This window comes from Cibotium barometz, chromosome 42, assembly GCF_041138505.1.
Source record: "Cibotium barometz isolate CiBa-2024 chromosome 42, ASM4113850v1, whole genome shotgun sequence".
Taxonomy (NCBI): domain Eukaryota; kingdom Viridiplantae; phylum Streptophyta; class Polypodiopsida; order Cyatheales; family Cibotiaceae; genus Cibotium; species Cibotium barometz.
Window position 1 is genome coordinate 23,994,388 of NC_141087.1, and position 23,854 is coordinate 24,018,241.

Consider the following 23,854-nt stretch of genomic DNA (forward strand, 5'->3'; position numbering starts at 1 on the left):
CTTCTTGTTTCTGCAGCTAACCCTAATTTGCAGGAAACCGTGCTGTGTGTGAGTGAGTGAGTCCCAACATTTGGTATTAGAGCGAGGTTCCCCTTCTCCTGCACGCGCAGGTCCATACCTTTCGGTAGTTCCTTCCGCGAGGAACAACTCCGTCGACTGTGCCGTTGCCTTCCGCAATCTGTCCGCGCGCGTATCGCCACCCTCGCCACCCATTAGGCGTTGCTCAGCCCGTTCGAGCCTCCATTACAGGTGGCACTAGTGGGGAGGGTTGCTTCACCGCCCTGCCCACCCACGAGCAGAGCTCGCACCATAGTGGGCGGCGCTCGGCTAAGCTCCGCCACACTTGTGGCTTAAGTGGCACAGGCCACTGTTGGGCAAAAATCAAGGCCTTCACTCCGTCGCTGTTTTGCTTTGTCCGACTTCGACGCCGACCTAGATCCATTTGACGGGCTCTTCTCGGCGTCGCTGTCGCCGCTTCTGTTCCGTCTGACACCGTAAGAGCCCCGCTCCAGTCGTCTGCTGCTGCTGGCAGGTGTAGTCCCGTTGTCTACAGGCTGCCAGGTCCTGCACAGTCAATGCCTCTGGCTCCAACCTGCACTCCCCCTACCCGCCTGCACGCTACCGGCTCTCCCGCGCCGCCTGTTCGTCATTAGCTCCCGTGCGTGTAGCTCAAGGTTTGCTCACTCCTGCCCGTGCATCTCCAGTAGGTTCCGCCTCAAAGGACACAACCACCTGCAAAATCAAAATTTTTATTTTGGGGTTCCCTTCAAGGGGCTTTCGTGCATAGCTTGCTTTATTGCAAACAGAAGGTGAAAGTAGTAGTGTAGGGCAGCATTAACTTGCAGAAAACAGAGAAAATTTGGGGATTTCTGTGAGTTGCCCTATGTAATATGTGGGGGATTCCTCAATTTGATGCCAAATTGGCAAAGCAGAATATATTGCCTTGCTTGGAATATGGGGGTTTTTCAAATTGAGGCCAAAATCAGTCAGTTGAGCCTCTTTCGGTCGCAGAAATTTGGGGCTTTTGTAAAATTGGGCAATCGACTACACATTGAAGCAATTGCAGTGCATAAAAATTGGGGCTTTTCAGTTTGGAGCATGTAATAGGGGGTTACAGTAGTGATTTGTCACATATGTATACACATTGAGTGTACTTGGACAGTTTGGTGTAGGTTTATACTTGTGTCAGGTTGCAAGCAAAAATTTGCATAGGACATTTGGTTGCTTGGCAGTGCACATTGGTGCTTGGGTTTGCTTGCAGGTGTATTTTGTCTACATGGCTCAAAATGCTACAAATGTATTTGGTGTGCTCACCCAGGAGGTAAGTTGGATGCATCAAACTACTCCCTCTAGAGTTTCATGATCCTTAATTTGCTGGTAGCCAAAGGGCTTTGGGGCACCGTGAGTGGTGTTGACACACGCCCACTTATCATACAGATAGCAATGCCTCAAAGGGGAGGTGCTCAAAGAGCTCCTGAAGTAGGACCTGCTCCCACACGAGCAGACGAGATAGCCTTGTCAGTGAAAAGGTCTATTATTCCACACATTCGGTCTTGCAAGACATCAAAGCTTGCATGGGACACATTGGAATCAATGTATCAGGTACGCAATGAGACAAAAGTTGGCTTCTTGAAGTGGCAATTGGATCTTCTTTCTATGGATGAAGGTGACTCCATGTTAGATCATCTCACCAAAGTGAAAGATTTGCAGGAACAATTGCTCAACATTGATGAGGTTATCCCGGATAGATAGCTGGTCACCAACAGTCTTCATTCTTTACCACCTTCCTATTTGGGCTTTCACAGCTCTCTCAACTTCTCTATGAGAGGAGGTGTTGATCCCGTCACTTTTGAAGAGCTGGGGGGGTTCACTATTGCAGGAAGAGCAATCCTATCTAGCAACCCTAGTGGAGACAAGGCATTTACAGCCAAGGATAAGGGTAAAGCAAAGAGCTTTTAGCATGGGGGACACTAGTCTAGTAAGGTTGGTTATGGACAGCCCTCTTCTGGTGGTGAAAAGTCTGACAAAGGGGATGCAAACAAGCATGAAAAGAAGGGCAAATGTCACTACTGCCATAAGCCTAGCCACTACAATGAATGTAGAAAGCGGATTGCAAAAAAGAAAAAGAAAGATGCAAGCAATGCAGTAGCAGATTCTTTTGATAGTAAAGCAGAGCAATCGGCTAATGTAATTCAAGAACACTTTTTTGGTCACATGCACTAGTGACACCAAGTTCTTTAGACAATGATATGTCTTGCATTGCATCTGACCGACATGATGTATCATGGTATTTTGATAGTGGTGCTTCGAGCCACATCACTTCATGCAAAGATGTCTTTAAGCAGTTGGTTTATGCTTCAAATGGCCACACTGTATCATGTGCAGATCATACCACTTATCCAGTAAAGGGAATCGGCAATGTCATACTTGTTGCAGCCAATGGTGCCAATATATTTATGACAAAAGTCTTGTATGTTCCAGGGATAAAGAAAAATCTGCTCTCTGTCTCAGCCATAAACGACCAAGGTTTAAAGGTTGAATTTGAAGATGGGAAGTGTTTGGTGAAAGACCCATCAAAGAGTTATGACATAGTCACTTCCGGAACACGATACAAAGGCTTGTATAAGCTGGACAGCTATGACAAGCGTACTTATGATGCACATATAGTGGCTGCCCACACTCCTGCTATGCATGAAGCAGAGCTTTGGCACGCTCATTTTGGGCATGTAAATTTTCTGAGTTTGATACTTTTGCAGAAGCATCATATGGTTTATAATATGCCGCCTCTTGAGTCTCCAACAAGACATGTATATCGGGTGTATTTTGGGAAAGACGCATCGAAAACCATTCCCCGGGAATGGAGCTGTTAGAGCTGAAGTAAATTACAGCTCATACACAGTGATGTATGTGGTCCAATGCGGACACCATCCATGGGAGGGCATCTTTATTTCGTGACATTCATTGATGACTACTCCAGGTTTGCTTGGGTTTACCCCTTGAAAGCGAAACCAGAGGTGTTTGCATGCTTTCGACACTTCAAAGCAATGGCTAAAAAAATGTGTGAATGTAGAGTCCAAAAACTCCGTTCAGATAGAGGTGGAGAACACATGTCAAATGCATTCAAGGATTTTATGCTTCAAAAGGGCATCAAACACCAATGTATTGTGCCTTATACACCACAGCAGAATGACGAAGCTGAGAGGAAAAACAGATCTCTCATGGAGATGGCAAGATGCATGGCGAAAGCACAAAAGTTGCCTTACAATTTTTGGATGGAAGCTATAATGTGTGCAACTCATGTGTTGAACAGGTGTCCAACAAAAGCTTTGAAAACCATAACATGATTTGAGGCTTGGTATAGCTGAAAGCCAAAAGTGGATTATATGCATACATTTCGGTGTTTGGCATATGCACGTGTGCGAGAATAACTCAGAACCAAGCTAGATGATAAAAGAAATTTAGTGTATTTTTGTGGGCTACAACAATGAGAGCAAAGGATACTGTGTTTATAATCCAGCAACACGCCGAATTTTTGTTAGTAGAGATGTGATATTTGCTGAAAATTCAGTTCAGCCCATGTACAGCTTGTATAAAAGTAATGATATAGGCATACATGACATGTTTGATAGGCTATTACCCATTGCAATTGGGGGGACTTAGATCAGCCAGCCCCTACACAAGAAAATCCACATGTAGAACATGTGGAACAGCCAGCAATTCAGCCCCCTTCCATGGAAGAAGGTGAAGATCTTGTGAGGGAAGAGCAGACCGCCATAGACACAGCCAAGTAGGTGCCAAGATGGTTGCTAAAAACTTTGAAAGATAGTGAACTTGCAGCTCCACTGACAGGTAGAACAAGGGCTAGCTCCAGCCACGCATTGAATATGCATCATGAGGAGTTTGCATTAGCCATGGGTGGTCTCTTTGATTCAGAAGAGCCTTCTTCTTATGAAGAAGCACAGGAGAATGAGCACTGCGTGCAAGCCAACTAAGATGAAATCTCTTCTGTCATGAAGAACAATACTTGGGATCTTATGGACTTGTCGAAAGGCAAGATTGTCATTGGAACAAAGTGGGTGTACAAAGTCAAAAGGAAGTATGATGGTACCGTTGACAGGTACAAAGCAGGACTTCTGGCTAAAGGCTATTCTCAGAAAAAGGGAATAGATTATGAGGAGAATTTTGATCCTACTTCAAGAATGACTACAATCCGATCAATGATTGCCTTGGCTACACATAAAGGATGGAAAGTGCATCAGTTGGACATCGAAACTGCATTCTTAAATGGGGATTTACAAGAGGAAGTATATGTAAATCAGCCCATTGGTGAATAGTCCAGCTGAAAGCACATTGTATGTGAAGAAAATTGGTGACAGGTACAAAGTAGGACTTCTGGCTAAAGGCTATTCTCAAAAAAAGGGAATAGATTATGAGGAGAATTTTGATCCTACTTCAAGAATGACTACAATCCGATCAATGATTGCCTTGGCTACACATAAAGGATGGAAAGTGCATCAGTTGGACATCGAAACTGCATTCTTAAATGGGGATTTACAAGAGGAAGTATATGTAAATCAGCCCATTGGTGAATAGTCCAGCTGAAAGCACATTGTATGTGAAGAAAATTGGTGCCGATATTCTCATAGTCATCTTTTATGTAGATGACATGCTCATAACAGGGACTAGAAAAGAACAAATTTCAGATTTCAAGGCTGATTTGAAAGCTGAATTTGATATATCAGATTTGGGGCCTTTACACTACTATCTCGGCATACAGTTTATGCATAAAGATGATGGCATTGTTATGCAGCAAACTTTTACATGGAAGAATGTAAGCCAATTTCTACACCAATAGAACCAAGTGTACGACTTACTATGCATGATATTGGTGAGCCTTATGAGGCCGGCATTTACAACCAGGCAGTGGGATGCCTCATTTACTTGTGTAACACGAGGCTTGATATATCTTTTGGGGTGTCTTTGTTGAGCAAATTTACGCACAGCCCAGACACAAAGCATTGGCAGGTAGTCAAATGCATTTTCCGTTATCTTCAGGGTACCCTAGATCTTGGTTTGTGCTATCCCAGGGGGGCAGCTTGCAGCTTTATGCATACAGTGATTGAGATTGAGCTAGTGGTCGTGATACCGGGCAATTCACCAGTGTGAATTGTTTTTTTCTTGGTAGTTCATGCATATCTTGGCTGAGCAAAAAGCAACCCACTGTTGCCACACCTACTTGCGAGGCTGAGTACAGGGCAGTCTTCACAGCTACAGTAGATTGTGTATGGTTGAGGATATTATTAGCTGATCTTCGTGAGTGTCAGCAGACATCCACCACCATTCTCACTGATAGCGAGAGTGCTATGGCCATGGCATGAAATCCCATATTTCATGCACGTACCAAGCACATTTAGATTCATTATCACTATGTCTCAGAGAGAGGTTACATGCAGGGGAGATCAGTTTATCTTACTGCCCTATATAGGATAATGTTGCAGATCTGTTCACAAAGGCTTTACCTCGAGAGAAGTTTGAAGCTTTCTGCAAAGCTTTGGACTTACTCTCATACAGAGAGTGATCTGCTACCTTGTACAGGCTCACACTTGCACTACAGGGGGGATTTGTAGGCATATGCTCACTTATAGTAGTGCTACGTGTGAACAGGGCTTAACCAAGGGCACTTTCTCCCATGTGGTTTTTTCCCTTGGATATGAAGTGTGAAAGGACACTCTATCCATATAACTTTTGTGCTTCTATATTATATGGATGTGACTCACATGCAAGGGTTGACTTTGAATGTGAGAGAGAATTAGGGTTAGAGATTCATGTGGGAGACATACACAGAGAGAACAAGGGAGAGAGAGAGAGAGAGAGAGAGTTGTGGGGATAAGTCAACTCACCAAGTGTGAGTGTGTGACTCCCCTATCACACATGTATATTGCACTAGTACACATAGTGCACTTAGTACATTAAAAGTACTAAGTGTACTATGTACTATAACTTATGGGCTTGTACACACTATAAGGGTGGGCATTATGCCTTTACCCCAACAACCTCCCACTTAAAGGCAAAGTGCCCTTAAGTAAAGGAAAAGAAAAAATCAGCATGTACATGATAATATACAAGGCCATATCAAGGCTGAAACTGGCCTCATCCAATGCCCATCAAGTGTCTGCAATGAGCAAACCGCTCCTGAGGCAAACTCTTTGTCAACAGATCAGCCGGGTTGTCATCCGTATGAATCTTAACAAGGTGAATTTGCTTGTTCTCTATCACCTCTCTGATGAAGTGATACTTCACATCCACATGCTTCGTCTTTGCATGAAAAACAGGGTTCTTTGCCAACTGGATGGCACTCTGGCTGTCACAATGCAACAATGGAATATCCCCTGTATAACCCAAATCAACCACTAACCGAGATAGCCATAATGCCTCCTTGCAAGCCTCTGTGGTGGCTGCAATATACTCGGCCTCTGTAGTAGATAAGGCTGTGCACTTCTGCATCCTGGATATCCATGACACAGCACCTCCTGTGAATGTAAACACATAACCGGTAGTAGACTTCCGGTTATCTGGATGACCGGCATAATCCGAATCCGTGTAACCATGCACTAATGCATCCTGTTTGCCAAAACAAATGCACATATCCTGTGTGCCCTTCAGGTATCTCATGACACCTTTCATTGCTTCCCAATGCTTCTTGCCAGGGTTGGCCATGTATCTAGAAACCACTCCCACTGCAAATGCAATGTCCGGCCTAGTAGCAACCATGGCATACATGAGACTGCCACAAGCTGATGCATACGGAATCTTGGCCATATCAGCCCTGTCACTATCTGACTGTGGGCTGTCCATAGCACTGAGTTTCACATATGGAGGCAAAGGAGTACTAGTGTTCTTCCCCCCGTCCATACTGAACCTCTGCAATACTTTGCCAATATATTCCTTCTGAGACAAATACAACACATGCTGATTTCTGTCCCGAAGTATCCGCATACCCAAAATGTGATTTGCATCACCCAAATCCTTCATATCAAAGGTTTGATGCAGCCTCTGCTTCAAGGTATCCATCTCCTTACGAGATTTCCCGGCAATCAACATATCATCAACATACAAGATGAGGATCAATAGACTACCATCCAAAGCTTTCTTGGTGTATAAGCAGTGATCTATGTCACTTCTCCTAAATTTCTCCTAAATTTCTGGGATTTCATGAATGTATCAAATTTATGATACCATTCCCTTGGTGCCTGTTTGAGCCCATAAAGACTCTTTTTCAGCTTGCATACAAGCTTCTCCTTTCCACTCACTGCATAACCCTCTAGCTGTTGCATATATATCTCCTCATGGAGATCACCGTGAAGAAAAGCAGTCTTCACATCCATCTGAATCAAGTCTAGATCATCATGTGCAACCAAAGCTAACATAGCTCTAAGTGTGGTCATTTTGACCACTGGAGAGAAGATCTCATCAAAGTCCACACCATATTCCTGCTTGAAGCCCTTAGCCACTAACCTGGCTTTGTATCTTGGCTTTGCATCTGGTGCAACTTTGAGCCTGTAAACCCACTTGCAAGGCAAAACCTTCTTGCCTGCAGGCAAATGCACCAACTTGCATGTTCCATTTTTGTGCAGAGAATCCATCTCTGACTTCATGGCACGCTCCCAAAGAGCCTTGTCTGCCCTCTGTAAAGCCTCCTTATAACATGAGGGCTCCCCACAGTCAGTGAGCATCAAGTAGTCAACCCCTGGAACAAACTTGTCAGGGGCTCTGGAGGGTCTTGTGGACCTCCGTACCCAATGACCATCATTTGCAGGTTGCTGTCCAGCCTGCATATCACCCATTGGTGGCTCCAGTTCCATGCCATAAGGCTGAAAAATCATGCCCGGTATCTCCTCTAACTGTGGTATATCCATAGGGATATCTTCTGCCATGTCTGGCTGTCCATTTGGACGATTTTCAGCACCATTTAAGGGCTGGTTTTCCTGTTGTAATGGCTGATTTACAGCCCTTGGTTGTTGTCCATGATGTCCATCATCATCAAAGATGACTCTGCCAGACTCCTGTTGCCTTGCAGGCTCCTTATACATGCATGTTTCATAAAAAATGACATCATTGCTGCGTATAATCTTTCTATTCACGGGATCCCAAAGTCTATACCCCATTTCACCTCTGTCACCATATCCTAGGAATATGCATTTGTGAGACTTAGGATCAAGTTTGGTGCGCATTTCCCTGCGTATGTGCACGTACGCAACGCAACCAAACACTCTCAAGTGCTTGTATGACGGAGGCTTCCCTGTCCATACTTCCTCTGGCACTTTCCCACCAAGCCTCGTGTTAGGTGACCTGTTTATAAGGTGAACGGCTGTCATAACAGCTTCAGCCCAAAAACCATGAGGTAACGCAGCATGTGACAACATAGAACGGGCCTTCTCCTAAATGGTCCTGTTCATCCTCTCTGCTGTCCCGTTTTGTGGAGGATCATAAGGAGTAGAGAGCTCCCTCTTGATGCCTTTAGCATCACAAAAGTCCTGAAATTGTTTGGACATATACTCTCCACCATTGTCGGAACGCAAAGCCTTCAGTGTTTTGCCAGTTTTATTCTCAACAAGAGCAACAAACTTCTCAAACACTGAGAATGTATCACTCTTCAAACGAAGAGGATGAACCCACACCTTGCGTGTGGCATCATCAATAAAAGACAAAGTATTTTGCCCCTCCCAAAGAAAGCTGAGGCATCTCACATACATCTGTATGCACAAGCTCTAACTGAGCATCTTTCTGTCCAAGAGCTTTCTTGTGGGGGCACTGCAGTTGCCTGCCATATATACAATGCTCACAAAACTGAAAACTTGAAAACTTTAGAGAAGGCAAGTAACCCAAACGAGACAATTGCTCCATTCCTTTGACACTCATGTGTCCCAACCGGCTATGCCACATAGAGATTTCCGGCAGCTCGGTTGCATTTACATTAGCATGGTGACAAACACCTGCATGCATGAAGTAAAGAGTGTCCACCTTAGAGCCTCTGGCAACAACGAGTGAGCCCTTACTAATCTTCCACTTTCCACGACCAAATGTGGTAACATAATCAACATCATCAAGCTGTCCAGTAGAAAGCAGGTTCTTCTTGATCTCAGGCACATGCCTGACATCATGGAGCATAAGCTGTGAGCTATCTGAAAACACAAGCCTCACATCACCTCTGCCAAGAATCTTGCATGCATGGTTATCACCCAAATAAACCACTCCTTCATTGCCAGCAGTATACCTGACAAACAAGTCTTTGCAACCTGTGACATGAAAGGAGGCACCTGAATCAATGATCCATGAGTGCATACCATGACCACCTGTAAGAAGTGAATGGACATCAAGTGAAGACGTAAATAGGACCTCATCCTCACTGTCACCTGCATGTGATACATTGATTTCTTCAATCTTGACTCCACTTTTGCCCTTTTGCTTTGCATCTTTGGCTTCATCTTTGTCTTTGTCTTTGCCTTTTCCCTTTTCCTTTTGATCATTTTTCCATTTGTAGCATTGCTTTTTGATGTGTCCCTTTTTGCCACAATAATGGCATTCCAAGTCCTTTTTGGAGCGAGACTTGCTCCTTCCCCGTTCTTGGCTTTGACCCCTTTGCTGGGATCTCCCACGTGCATTCATTGCATTTGACTTTCCAACAGAGTTGTTTTTCCTGTTCATCTCCTCTTGAAGGAGAGCACCCTCAACATCTGCATATGACAGCATAGCATTCGAATTGCTAGTGGCTGTCCTGAATGTGTTCCAACTCTCTGGCAAAGTGCATAAGAGAAAAGTGGCTTTGAACTCATCGTCCATTGCCAACTTTTGATTTATAACCTGGCTGATAATACCATTAAACTCATTTAGATGGGCTGCCATAGACGTCCCTTCCTTCATCTGAAGACCTATGAGTTTCTTCAACCAATACACTTTCCTTATACACTTTGCTTGAGGCACTTTGCTGGGCATACAAGTCCTGCAATCTCTGCCACATTCCCCAAGCTGTCTTCTCTTCACGAATGCTGAAAAGTAAAGTGTCTGACACAGACAACATGATAGTAGATCTTGCCAGCTCATCCATATCTTCCCACTCTTCAGCAGTACGAGAAGCGGGCATTACACTTCTTTCTTTGATAGGCTTGTGCTGCTTTTTCTGGAGCAACACATTATAGCACTGGGTTTGCCAAATGTCATAGTTATGTGAGCCTTCAAGCTTCTTGATGTGAAGCAATGAAGAGCTCTCACCTGTGGTTGCCATAGCAATATGCAACCTGTCAATGCCTGACTCCCTGCAAAATGTGCAAACACTGCACCAAAAGCACACAGAGTGCTCACAGTTGTTTTCCCAAGCTTTATCTCCCACTGCGGAAGCACAAATGCAACTCTACTCCGACTGTATGTGATGAAATCAGCAAAATCTGGTTGCTGCAGATTTAGGACAGCACCTTAAATGTGCTCTGTTGCCCTTCCAAAGTACTGTACAACAGTATCAAGTGCTCACCAATGATGTACCAAACCTGTACCGGCAAGTACAGCAGCTGAAATTGAGATTCTTGCTCACTCAAATCAATGTGCAGCCATGCCAAAACTTGTACAAAGCTGTACCAAATCTGTACCAGCAGGTACAGTAGCAATAAATGCTCTCCTGGCTGTCCAAATGAGTGAAAATCAGACTTTTACAGTCCCGAACACTGCATACAACAGTCCCGAACAGAAATTGGGCAAAAGCCCCTTGATTGCAAGCTGATTTCTGAGGATTCAAGGCATAAAAGTCTTGCCTGCTGCTTTGCCAAGCTTAACAAGCATAAAATCTTGAAAAGCCCCTTGATTTAAGATCAATCGCTGATCATACATGGTACATTGACGCACATGAAGGCATCCAGAGTCTTTGCGATGCTTCCCCCTGGCCACATATACATTGAATACATGAAAGCCCCTTGATTTACAGGCACATTGAGTGCTTGTAAGGCATCAACACATTATCCACAGCATCAAATGCGATTGCCTGCATGCAAATCAATCCAATCGGCACAAAAGCCCCTTGATTTACGCTGCAATTTGCTGCAAATTTTGCAAATCAATACAATCGGCACAAAAGCCCCTTGATTTGCACTGCAATTTGCTGCAATTTTGCCCAAATGTGCGATTTCTCACATCATCAAGCATGTATGAGTGCTTAATTGCACAATTACATCAAAAGCCCCAAATTTCGACATCCAGTTTCCTGCAAATTGATCCTGATTGTGACCAATGTCACCCAATTTTGCCAATTTTGCTCAAAATTGAGCAATTCGGCACCTGTACCTGCTCAATTGATTGAATTGATAAGAAATTCCCAAAATTGAAGGCAAATACCTCGTAATTTTTGAATTTCTCTGATCTGCAGGCTGAATTTCAGTTGTTGCAGGAGAAAAAGGGGGGGGCACGTCTGATGCTGCTTGTGTTGATGGAGATGCGCCTGCTGTGATGCACAGGTACGGACGGTTGGGTAGCAGGTAAGTAGCCCACGCTGCTGGCTCTACGTAAGCGTTGTTACGTTGCTCTACGGTGCTGCTCCACGCTCAATTGCCGCCGCTTTCGCCTGCGTGTCTCTACGCCGTCTAACGCCCAGCGCTGACACGTGGCTGTGAAGAGTGCGTAAAGGCGTTGAATGCGCTGACCTCCTCGCTCGACGCCTGGCTGCTGCCTTCGCCGTCTCCGCCTAGCAACGCTACACGATTAGCGCTGCTGTTGACGCCCGCCTGCTTAGGACTCATAGACGTGTTCGCCTTGTGGTTTGCTACACGTAGCTCTACCACGTCAACAATTAGTCGACCTGATTCAGCTGCAGCCTGCGTAAGTTGCAGAGAGAGAGAGCTACGCTTTCCTACGTTCAACACAGACAGCTGTAGGCGCCTAGCTCCACCATCATGTTGGAAGTAAACTACACATGCAGAGAGCTGCAGACTGCCTCTGATACCAGTTGAATGTGAGAGAGAATTAGGGTTAGAGATTCATGTGGGAGACATACACAGAGAGAACAAGGGAGAGAGAGAGAGAGAGAGAGAGAGTTGTGGGGATAAGTCAACTCACCAAGTGTGAGTGTGTGACTTCCCTATCACACATGTATATTGCACTAGTACACATAGTGCACTTAGTACATTAAAAGTACTAAGTGTACTATGTACTATAACTTATGGGCTTGTACACACTATAAGGGTGGGCATTATGCCTTTACCCCAACAGACTTGCATTTGTGATCACCACACATTTTGTGTCTAGCTCTCTCTCTCTCTCTCTCTCTCTCTCTCTCTCTTTTTGTGTGAGCTTCTTTTTTCTGCAGCTAACCCTAATCTGTAGGAAACCCTTGTGTGTGTGAGTGAGTGAGTCCCAACATGCCTCAACTGGGCGCCAAGCTGGGGTGGGTGCAGAGCCTACCCAAAAACCACACGACTTGTGCTAGTTGATCAATGCTCGTGATGCGAGACAAAAGATCTCCATCGCATGTCAAGTATCTTCTCCTGAGGGCGGATGGGTTGACACAAACCTTGATGTCTGGTGTCTTGGACTGAGAGGAAACTGCTCACGGTCTCGGCGACGAATAGAAAGAGGTAAGTTGCCAGAGGACGGCCTTGTCGTACTGATTAGGAGAGGGGATATTTGTCACCACAAGCTCCCTGATTGAGGACTTGGCTGTGCGAGGCTGAGTAGAGTCCTAAAACCCCACGAATTCACTCGATGGGGAGTCCCATCCAGGTCATCCTGCCCTCCAAAAAGCTCCAATCCACTCTATCATAAACTTTCTCAAAATGTATTAGTAGCACTATGAGGTCTTGCTGGCGCATCCTGGCTGACGTAATCGCCTCCCAGAAGATGAAGAGGTTGTCCAGGATGCCCCGATCGTGAACAAAACCAATTTGAGTGTCATGAATCAAATCAGGGAGGAAAGGCTGGAGTCTTCTGCTAATGGCCTTGGCCAAGATCTTATAGACGGTCCCTAGAAGAGTGATGGGTCTCCACTGTTGGATTTCCAATTTGTCACCACCCTCCTTAGGAATCAAATGTATGAAGCCCTTTGAAACCCTCTTTGGCATGGCACCTGTGAGCATAATCTCATTGAAGGCAAGCTCGAAGGCCGCTTTCCTAGTGACGAAGATATAGAGAGATTGGAAGCTTGCCTGACTGACCGCTGCCGGGCATTTGCCCCTGGGTAGTGCCATCAACGGCTGTGCCAACTTCTCCGCAGTTAATGGAGTCAATAGGAAGGACTGAAGAGAGGAAGGAACCACCTCTCTTGTGTGCTGGCCAACCCTCTCGGGCGCGTCCATCACCTATGGGGATTATGGGGCATCAGTGAGAAGAGATCGGAAGAAATTAGTGGGTATGGCTCTCACTTGAGGGGGATCAGATACAATAGCTTCATCCTGGCCACGCAACCTGCGAATACCATCTCTCCTCCTGTGGGGGCCGGCTATCTCAAAGAAATCGCCTGTGACTCTGTGACTAGCCTGAGTCCAGAATGAAGCTCTGGCATGGTGCTTATACTCCACTATCCTCTCCTCAATGGATCTAATCTCCGTGCGGGAGGCAGCAAGTTGACTCTCAATCCACGGGCTATCTGGGGAACTTGCCTGAAGCCGCTCTGTAAAGAGGCCAGACCCGTTCTTAGACTCCTCTCCTGCTCCTGAAATCCGTCCAATCTGCTCTGGGCTGCCTCCTGCAAGAAACCAGTGATCTCCCCTAGGCCAACATCCAATATGCATGCAGCAAAGCTTGAGATAAAGTCCAGTCCCGCCCATATCTGCTCTATCCTGCTCTCGGGGTCCTGAATGAGGCTATCCGGAATCCTAGAGCTTGCATGCTTGTCATGCCTCTAGGGGTCCTCTAGGGACAGAATAACCGGGGTGTGATCTAAAAAAGTAGTGCCTGCCAAGATACCAATCATGCCCCCATGGCTGCAAGCCTACTCATCAACATAAAACCTATCAAGTCTAGAGAGGGTGGGGCCGGTGCTCCTCCTATCCGATCGTAAGAAGCTAAGGCTCCCAAGGCTACTCCCAAACTCTGGGAGATGCCAAAGGTGCTGTCCCCTAAGTACCAGTATCATCTCCTCCTAGGTAGAATACTCTGCTCATAAGATTGTGGCGACAGTCACCGACTCCGAGTCCCGCTCCGTCCCCGGGGCTGCACTCAAAGGGAAAGAGAAGATCATCGTGCCATTCTCTGGCGTACAGGGTTTAAAGGTGAAAAACCACACATATCCGAATAGGGGCTACCGTCTCCTCAAACATATCTGTCCTGATTGCCGAAAGACATCAGAAGAAACTATAATCCACAGGTTGCCCCAAGATCTCGGGGACCCCACTTGGGGCCTCTGTCGGGAGAGCCCTCATCGGGGAGGCGGCAATGGTCATCTCAACTGGCTTAGAGAAACGGTGAATCAAGTGGCGAACGGAGCTCGCTGGCTACCTCCGCTCTGGGTTGGGAACTGCTAGCGGTCGATGGGAGTGCTTTGGAGAGACGACAAAGGGGGGAGGGCGGGCTTTGATGAGGACGAGGCAGACGGAATTGTTGTGGGTAGAGTCGGGGGCGAGGATGAAGAAGGAGGGGGGGGGGGGGGGGGGGAAGGCTGGAGAGGGGCGCTGCTGGGAGATATCCATTGGAGAGGAAGGCTGTTGGGAGAGGCTTGCCGAGGGCTCAATGGGGTCTACTGACCTCACTGGGCACTGAGAGCCCTGGGAGAAGCCTCGACAGGGAGTCGGCTGCCAAAACGGAGGGGCCGGAGGGGCCCGCTCTGTGGTTGGAGGGGGCCCATCGCCAACGGGTAGGGGTTGTGATAAATGCTCATACCGGTTCCTTACAGAAGCGAATACTCCTGCACTGTGCTAGCCTGGCGCATGTGGCGGCGACGCCCAGCTTTGTTGGTCGGCTGATGGCCCGGGCGTGGGCCAACCGTCCGCCACTCTCTGGCAGTTGGGTCGGGGCCTGGTGCTCCGCTGCTTGGGAACCTACCTCTCTCTCTGCCTCGTGGGGTGAGGATCTGAACGGGGGAGGGGGAGGGAAACCACATGAGGCGGTCTCCTGGACTGACGTCGAGGGCAAGCTTTGGCTAGATGTCCCAGTTGCCTGCAAATGAAGCATTGACGTGGAAAGCTTGAATACTCCACACGCTCCATGATGGGGTCACCTCGGAGGCAAGAGATATAACTTGAGGCACTGAATCCGACGAGGCAACACAGATGCGGAGGGATGGAATCCCGGCTGCCCATGCAAGGGTCGAGTCAGCAGTTTAACATGCACATGTCCATGTCCATTTGCATGCACTAGAGGATTAGCACACGACATTTTTCCCATCACAGGTGTGCATCCTAATCCTCGTATCTGCACCTCTAATCCTGACTTTTTACTTAGGTCTTTGTCCCTTTATCGAATAGGTTTCACAAGTGGCTCAACGCTCACCTTCTTTCCTAGTCTGCTGATAGGGGATGCTCCATGCACCCATTGTGGGGACGAGGCACAAGACAAAGGGAAGGGTGCCCTTAGTGCCTGAGAATCAAGCACCCACACTGCATACAAGTGGGACAAAAAGTGTGCATAGATTCTACCATATGCACTGTACTTACTATTTATGTGGATTGTGATTATGAATGCCTTGTTCGAATTTTCAGCATTCTTTATTCAAGTGGTTTGACGAGAATAAGATATGCCATTATTTTAGTGGCTGTAGCTGTGCTCTCAAGGTTGAAGTCTTATATGCACCTTTTGTGCTTGATATTCAGAGGCACAAGAAAGGTTAAACAGGTTTCATATACTAGGTTATGAAAGAAAGATGTCATTGTTTTGAGGTTTCCATTGGTTTTTATGCTATTATTACTATGTCCATTTTCACTTTCAATTGAGAATAATGCAAGTCAAAATTTCTCATATTTCAACTTCTGTGTTTGATCCTTCATTTTTGGCCTTATTGTTCATTGAGCTGTTGATTGTCATGCTATCGACCGTGGGTGAAGACAATAGTTCTATGGCACAACTAAGATGGGCATTTGTTTTTTTTCGTGAAGCCCCCAAGCAAACAACACCCCCCCACCCCCCGCCCCTTCTCCCCCCTCTTTCCCTTCTCTCTTGAATTCTTGACCAATCCATGACCTCTCGCCATGTAATGCTGATATTGTTGGATGCCACATTCACCAATATTGACATAGCAAGCACATGTGCGTGCATGCGTGTGTTTATGCTTGTGTGTGTAAGTGTGTCCTTGTGTGTTCCTGCACTTCTTTACTGAGATCACATAATCAATTCACGTTTAGCTTTTGCCCTTGAGTTTAAGCTATGATTTCATGGGAGCTACAAATGGGCTCTGTGAAGCAATTTTTTGTTGTGCTTTGAGTTTATATGGTCTTTCAAATGAACAACACTAAGAGGGTTGAGCAACAGCTGTCCTGTTTTGAAAGCGCTGTTAGTTTTCCTGCCTTGGGTCTTCATAGATGGACATCCATGCTAGTTTTTTAACTTATATGCTTAACTATCTTGGCTTAGCAAGCTGTTTTTTTCATTTTTCATTAGGAAAGAGTTAGTTTTCCACATTGATGAGTCTTAAATCTTGAAAAGGTCGCAACTGTCTCTCGATTCTTAGAATCAGAAAAGTGTTCATGTTTATTTACTGCAATTTTCTGGTATCCTGATTAGAAAATTTTTCTTGCATTTCAGTACAACTTGCCTTCACCAGTTGGGCTGATTCGGGCTGACAACAATGCTCCTCCTTGGCGTTCAAGTTTGAAGGAGGTTTTCTTTTGACCCAAGGAGACTTGATAGATTGATAAATCTTTAAATATGGGTTAACGCTGCCCATGACCTTATGCACTGTCCTCCAATGCAGTTGTATCTGCACTTTCCTGCATGAATGCATGCCATTGAGACAAGGAGATAGTAGTAAACACAAAAACCTTTATGTTTGTTAACAGAGCTTTTTATTTTATGCAATGCTAAAGTGTAACTGTTTTTGCTGAAACTGAAGCAGGGCCTTACACAGTTAACTATTAATGCAAAGTTGAACACTTCCGGATGGCTACATCCACATTCACAATAAAAACCTGAACCACAAACTGTAAAAAGAAAAAGATACGCGGAAGCGCCCCCACACTGGGGCCTACCTCCCTTTTGGAATATATTAATGTCAGAGAGTATTTCATATGTACAAGCCTCGGCACCTCCTCTTCTCCCTGATTGGAGAAAGGCGAGATTATTCAAAATAAAAAATCAATGTTAGAAAAACATCCGCGCCTCTCACGTATTCCCAAAAGCATCAATAACTGATATAGAAATCAACACCTGTGTTGGCATTAATTTTCCCAATAATCACATGCCTTCATAAATAGCATAAAACACAGTTGAATCAATTAACCAACATACACCATAATTACCAACAAATTTTTGTACGTAAATATGACGGGAAATCTCACAAGTGCAACTTACACCGGAATCCGAGAAAATCAGCCAATAAAAACAACAAATCAGCTGGTACAGTCAATCAGCAACTCAACTGGTACCTTCGGTACGAACAGTAAATCAGCAGGAGGAAAGGAGCATTTGCTGGGGTCTTACTTCTCTACAGGGGGCTTCAGGAGAGTGCACTAGATAGCCCGTGGATTGAGAGCTAGCTGGCTGCCACCCGTGTAGAGCTCAGATCCATCGAGGAGCGGCGGGTGGAGTACAGATATCATGCCAGAGCCTCTTTTTGGGCGCATGCGGGAGACAGGGCCATTGGAGAGTTCTTTGAGATTGCAGGCCCACAAAGACGGGGAGAGCTATCTGCATATTACGAGGCCAGCATGGATTCATTGTTACAGACCCCCCTCATGTGAGCGTATATGGAAAAGTAAGCTTCCCCTCAAGCAACGGGTCTTTCTGTGGCGATGTCTGGTGGAGGCCCTTCCAGTGGGTGTCCTTCTGGCTGCCCGGCGTATTGTCTCCTCGGTTTGCCCTACTTGTTGCATCCAGGGAGACGGTTCTGCATCTTCTTTGGGCTTGTCCTACCGCTCAAGATTTGTTGGCTCGTTTGACAACTCTTCTCCATGCTCGGTTTCCCAGCCTTTCCTTTGGCAGGCACTTTTGGCTTTTTGGTAGATATCCCTCTACCCCCAATTATGCTCTCTTTTTTTTGTGGTGACCATACGACCTCCGATGTACGTAAAAATTTGCAAGCAGGTCCATAGGGCTGCTACCTGGGCCTTATGGACTTTATTGTTGGGGGACTCACACACTCACACACAGCAAGGCTTCCTGCAGATTAGGGTTAGCTGTAGGATGAAGAAGCTTACACAAAAGAGAGAGTTAGGGATAGCTGCAGAAAAAAGAAGCTCAGAGAGAGAGAGAGAGAGAGAGAGAGAGAGAGAGAGAGAGAGAAATGAAATGAAATGATATATTAACGTCTTCAGAAGGCCAAAATGACCTATGAGACCAAAAAGGTTACAACAATTGGTGGATCTGATACAATGTCTGTGTAAGAAAAGCTAAAAACAACTAAACAACTAACTGAAACTGAAACAACTATGAGGAAAAGTACGGTACTAGGAGCTCCTAATGGATAACATCTGGGAGGAAAACTCCAGCAACAAAGGTAAGCATCATACACATCACTATCCAAAGATGTCTCTCATCGGTCGATGGCGGATATCCTCATATCCTCCATGGTGAGTACTCTGACTGGGCGTCTCCCATGCTCTCATCTTGGGGTGCCTGGACCGCCCCTGCTCTATAGCCCGATCAATCAGTGTACCTCTAGTGCGGCTATACTCTGAGGCTAGCTGCAATCCCTGCTGGCCTGACTGCTCAATCTCTGGTCGAAAGAAGTCTGTAATCTGCCTCTGTGAATGGAAACACGTTAACGGTGTTAGCCAAAAACAAAACCATGCATCATTCTACATATGGCACACATATGCATGACACATATATGCATTCGCAATCAATATGCTCCTCAAAATGCTCTACCTACTCCAAAGTAACAGTCTAAGGGCTGCTCGCAAGCCTTACGCCCATGGGCATCCCGCAGGACCCACGACTGAAGGTAAAACATGAGCATATGAAAGCACTCAATGCATCCAAACACTACATCTACCAAGTACTTTCCCACATATGTCTCATGGCCATCTCGCAGGAGTTACACCCAATGGTGCATCCATGACATAATAAAGCACTTGATGTATCATACCAACATACACGCAGCATATGACACAATGCAGAGTATTTTCCCAATGTATTCTCAATGATACCAGGATCCAATGGCACTAGAATACAAAAATACCTCTACCTCAAAAAGTGTATGCATACATGCACAAATAGAGTTTGATCCATATTTCCATGAACCAAACCAACTCTAGGACTGCTCGCAAGACTTATGCCCTCCATAGAGTTATCCATAGTTGCAGTTAGAGTTCAAGGTGCGCGCGACTGCCAACTTTACCATCTCATGTGACTAGTACACAATATCATAGAAGTCCCATAAGCAGATGTACTGTCAGCCTCAGTACCTTCGGGTGAATACAAAGATGTCACCAAGCGACTCCTAGATAACAACTGAGCCTGTCTGTAACAACAAGGGAGCGGAGGTGCTACCCCCCTCTTGAACATCAGGCAATACTCCAGACCTATGCTCTGCTGAACCTGAATGAGCCGTAACAAGAGTCGACTCCAACTCATAGGCATCAAGATAAAGCTGCAACTCCTGAGGTGAATCTGCTAAGTCACCCTCCTCCATCCACTTCGCATCCATCAGTGAACCTCCTCCATCCACTTCGTATCCATCAGTGAACAGCTCTTGAACTTCACAGGATAGCGACGGGAAACCTTACCCTGTACCTTACTTTCCTTATGTGCCAGTATATGCTCAGGAATAAGAACCTCGTCAAGTTCCTCCACTACCATCTGAGCCTCATCTGATACATCCTCAGGCACCCAAAACCTGCTTGCACTACACCCAAGTGATAAGCACAAGTCCTCGATGAAGCATAGTAGATCACCACTGCTAAACATAGAAAGAAACTGTCTTCCGAACCCATGAAGCCTCCGTGAAGATACCATTGGTGACAAACTGTCGAAAGCCATAGCCTTCAATCCATGTTTTGCACCATAGCACTTCAACTGCTTCTTGTTCTTGGCCGACTACTTCTTGTCCTTGGTGTCTTTTCTCCTGAACTTCATCTTTAGCTCTTGCTCTTCACCTCATGTAGGCAAAGACACAAAATCTTGTACTGTGTCCTGCACTTCCTTTTCACTTTCCTCATGTTGAAGCTTTTGATGTGACTCTCATGAGACAACCATGAGCTCGCCCCCTTGGGAAAGTTGGCGATTGTCCCGACCAAAGCAACCACGGACTCGCCTCCTTGAGAAAGTCGACGATGTGTCCCGGCAACGGAACCTTGAAGCCGGCCTGACGGGCGGTGAATCAAACACTCGCACATAAAACACTTCAACGCCATTGAGGACCTACAAAAAGAAAACAAACAGGGGGACCTAGAGTGCTCCTGCAAACAGTACACAGACACCGATTGGCCCCAAAACGCAGTGGCGCCCCTTGTGGTATTTCTTTAATTGATTATAAGAGCTTTGATTTGAGCCGACATAGTAGAACCCTTGAAGCCTGCAAAGAGCCTGCATCTGGCTTCTTATCCACTCGGCATCCACAAACAAATCCAGCCATTGTTCGCATCGAAAGACTCTCTCACATTGAGTCTGTATACAGAAGCTTTCTCCCATGATCAAGGCTGCCACAACCATCCATAGCCTCTCACACTATGAACAGCATCACACCCTGACACATCCAGTGCTTCTGCATCACAACACAGACTCTCAAACTGTCTCTCAAAAGAGAACTCGCATCACAGCACAGCATAACATACAGTTGACACACCTGTACCAACCCTCTCTAATTTCCAAGGATACTATCCATCTCTGTCATGGATCTCCTGTCCCCTGTCCAATCAGTAGCAAGGTTGTACTAAGCATGTGTCCACTCCTGTACTCTGCCTGCATGTGACCTATCTCCTGGAGAAACCCAAAAACATGTTTCTTCGAGAAACCTACGACCTGTTTCCACATGAAACCCTTAGGCCTGTTTCCCTTTGAAACTTCTGTCCTGTTTCCATACATCTAGTTACCTGTTCCCTCATGAAACATCTGGCAACATAGAGATGCCCATAACTGTAGGTCCCACTGTTCCTTTCTAGCAGGAAGAAAACAATCTGCTCCATGAGCACGCAGCCATGCGAGCTTGCATCACTCCCATGCCAAGAAACATAACCAAATAATCTTGTACTTGCAGCCAAAGACCCAAGCACATAGCTGAATTCGCAGCCAAACAAAAACAGCCCATAAACAGTCCTGTTTCCACCCTCTGAACTGCCAAACCCTTCCTCTCACAAAGGGCTAGAGAGAACCACTCTGTAACAGTCTTGAGCCAGTGAAAAGAGAGACTCCGAAAGACATCACCTGCAGTCCCACTTGCTCACAAAGAAAGAGAGACTTACAGTCTTTATGTCGCTTTCCACAAGAGAGAAAAAGACACGAGGAAAAGCCCCGTTGTGTCCTGCCTTCTTGTCCTGCAGCCGCCTGCAGTCCAGCACCTGATTCGACGTGATAGAGAGAGAGAGAGAACACTTGTAGGTGGACCTGCTGTCCAGCCTTGCACTCCCTCCTACAGTCCACGTTTCGATGTCAGCTCTGCCTGTATGGACAGCGGTGTAGCCAGCCAGTCTCTTGCTATAGACACAGGAAAAGGAGAGAGATCTAGAAGGCGCCTGTGTGTACTGTTGCGCAGCAGGCCAGACAGCCCTCCAAAAGCCAAGAAGAAAGGGAAGGGTTCAGTCTGCGCCTGTGTTCTCTGCAGCACAGCAACCAGCCCATGTACTTTCCCCAAAAAGCAAGCCTGCCTGTGAAGTTCAGGCTGTGTGGAATTCAGCGCAGCCCAACAGCCAGTTCTGTGCATATGTTTCTCTCCCACGCCTGCAATCAGCCCAGCCTGTATGCGCCTTGTTTTCAGAAAATTCCTCACGCCTTGGGAGTCCATGCTGCCGGCCAGCCTTCCTTTTCCCAAAAGCACACAGGTATCTAGAGATTGGCGCCTCTTTCTGCCTGCCAGCCCCTCTTTTTTCCCAAAAAGCACACGTGGCCCCAAAATAGCATAAGGGCCACGTTTTTCTTTAATGAAGGGCTTTAAAAATGATTTTAAAGGTTTTTAAAACCTTTTAAGTTAAAATCTCTTTGCCCCCCTTCACACTTGGGGTTTTCCACACATGGGCTTCTATTTTCACTCCCACCTGATGCCATTCACACTGTCCACCATGTCCCCGTGCACACCTGCATATTGTCCAGAGAAAAACACAGGGTCGTGACAGATGCCAACTGTCGTGAAGACTCCAGGGTTAAGCAAGCATATCTGTCTCTAGGGAGAGCCCAAGTGCTATGTATAAAGGAGACTGATCGAGTGAGTGCCTCTACTACCAATGGGGGGGCAGCCATCTCTGCATGGATAATATCATGTCGTACGGAGGCCTTGGCCCTAATCATATGGGAAACCAAGGGCCTCTCCATACGTCTCCATCCATGAGTGCTACCAGCTCGGCTGTGGTGATCCACTGAGGGTCCCCATATCTCCACTCCATTCAACATGGCTCCTGAAAGAGCCAGAGCTTTGTTCGAGGTTCCTGAAACTGAACCTGCGAACACATCCTCTCTAGTCTCCCCAGTGCTGCATAAGCTCTGGTCAATCTGGTCTCCGTTGCTGTCCTCAAGGAAAATAGTGGGCCACTAAAAGCCATACCAAGGTAAGTATATGCATCTGTATACTCCACTATCTCCAGACCATATGTAAAGGTGGGTACTGACCTTCTAACCCACTGTGCTGTGGTGTTAAACACCATCACCTTGGTTTTACCAAGGTTAACAGACAATCCACTGTCCTGTGCAAACGTGTGCAATGCATCCAAATGACGCTGCATCCCCTTTGGAGAATCTGAGATCATCACAATATCATCAGCATACAATAACAACGGAATCCATGTCCTTGCTAGCTCTGCTCCTCTGTCACCCTCCCGTTCTACATAGTCCGAAACCTCATCAGTACGTTCCTGCCCCACAACTGTCCTGTATAAAGCCATGATTCCCCAAATCAGCTCTGTGGGCACTCCCATCTCCTGTAGTCTGCGCATCAGTCTGGCTCTCGGTACTGTGTCAAAAGCTTTGCGGAAATCCACAAAGCAACAATAAATCTTCCTGCCATATAATCTGCCCTCCTCAATAATAGCTCTGAGTGTCAAGATATGGTCAAGAGTGGAGAAACCTCTCCTAAACCCTGTCTGCCCTGATGCACGTATGCCCTCTCTCTCTGCCCATCTACTCAACTCCTACTCAAGAATAGATGCATATAATCTAGCCAATGTGTGACCAATCATGATGGTACGATAATTCCCAGGAAGCATGGGATCCCCTGACTTGAAGATAGGCACAATCGTGGACATATTCCAAGTCTCAGGAAAACCCTCACACATGGCTCGGTTAAACATCATAGCAATAAGCTCTGCAAGCATATCTCTGGCATGAATAAAGTGCTCTGCTACCAAACCATCATGATCATATGCTCTCCCAGTCCTCATCTTGTCAATAGCTTTCCTTATTACCATCTCAGCAGTAAAGAAAGCACATGTCTCTGGGCATGGCTCTGATGGGTCTAGCAGGGGCGGCTGTCCTGGTGATGTGTACAGGGATGCTGCATACTTACCCCAAATCTCTATGGAGGTAATGGCTGGTGATGGTGAATGCTCATGGAATAGTCTCCATGCCTCGCTTGAGTCCTGACTCA

The 23,854-nt window shown here is 46.2% G+C and overlaps 1 protein-coding gene across 2 annotated transcripts in view; it reads left to right on the forward strand.

Moving 5' to 3' along the window:
- The window catches only part of TRM11 (tRNA modification 11 protein), a 140,327-nt gene that overhangs the window by 78,082 nt on the left and 38,391 nt on the right, over positions 1 to 23,854 (forward strand). For both annotated transcript variants that reach the window (XM_086780864.1, XM_086780865.1), the window contains exon 5: positions 16,711 to 16,785. In XM_086780864.1, coding sequence (XP_086636990.1) covers positions 16,711 to 16,785 — 75 coding nt within the window. The remainder of the gene's footprint in view (positions 1 to 16,710; positions 16,786 to 23,854) is intronic.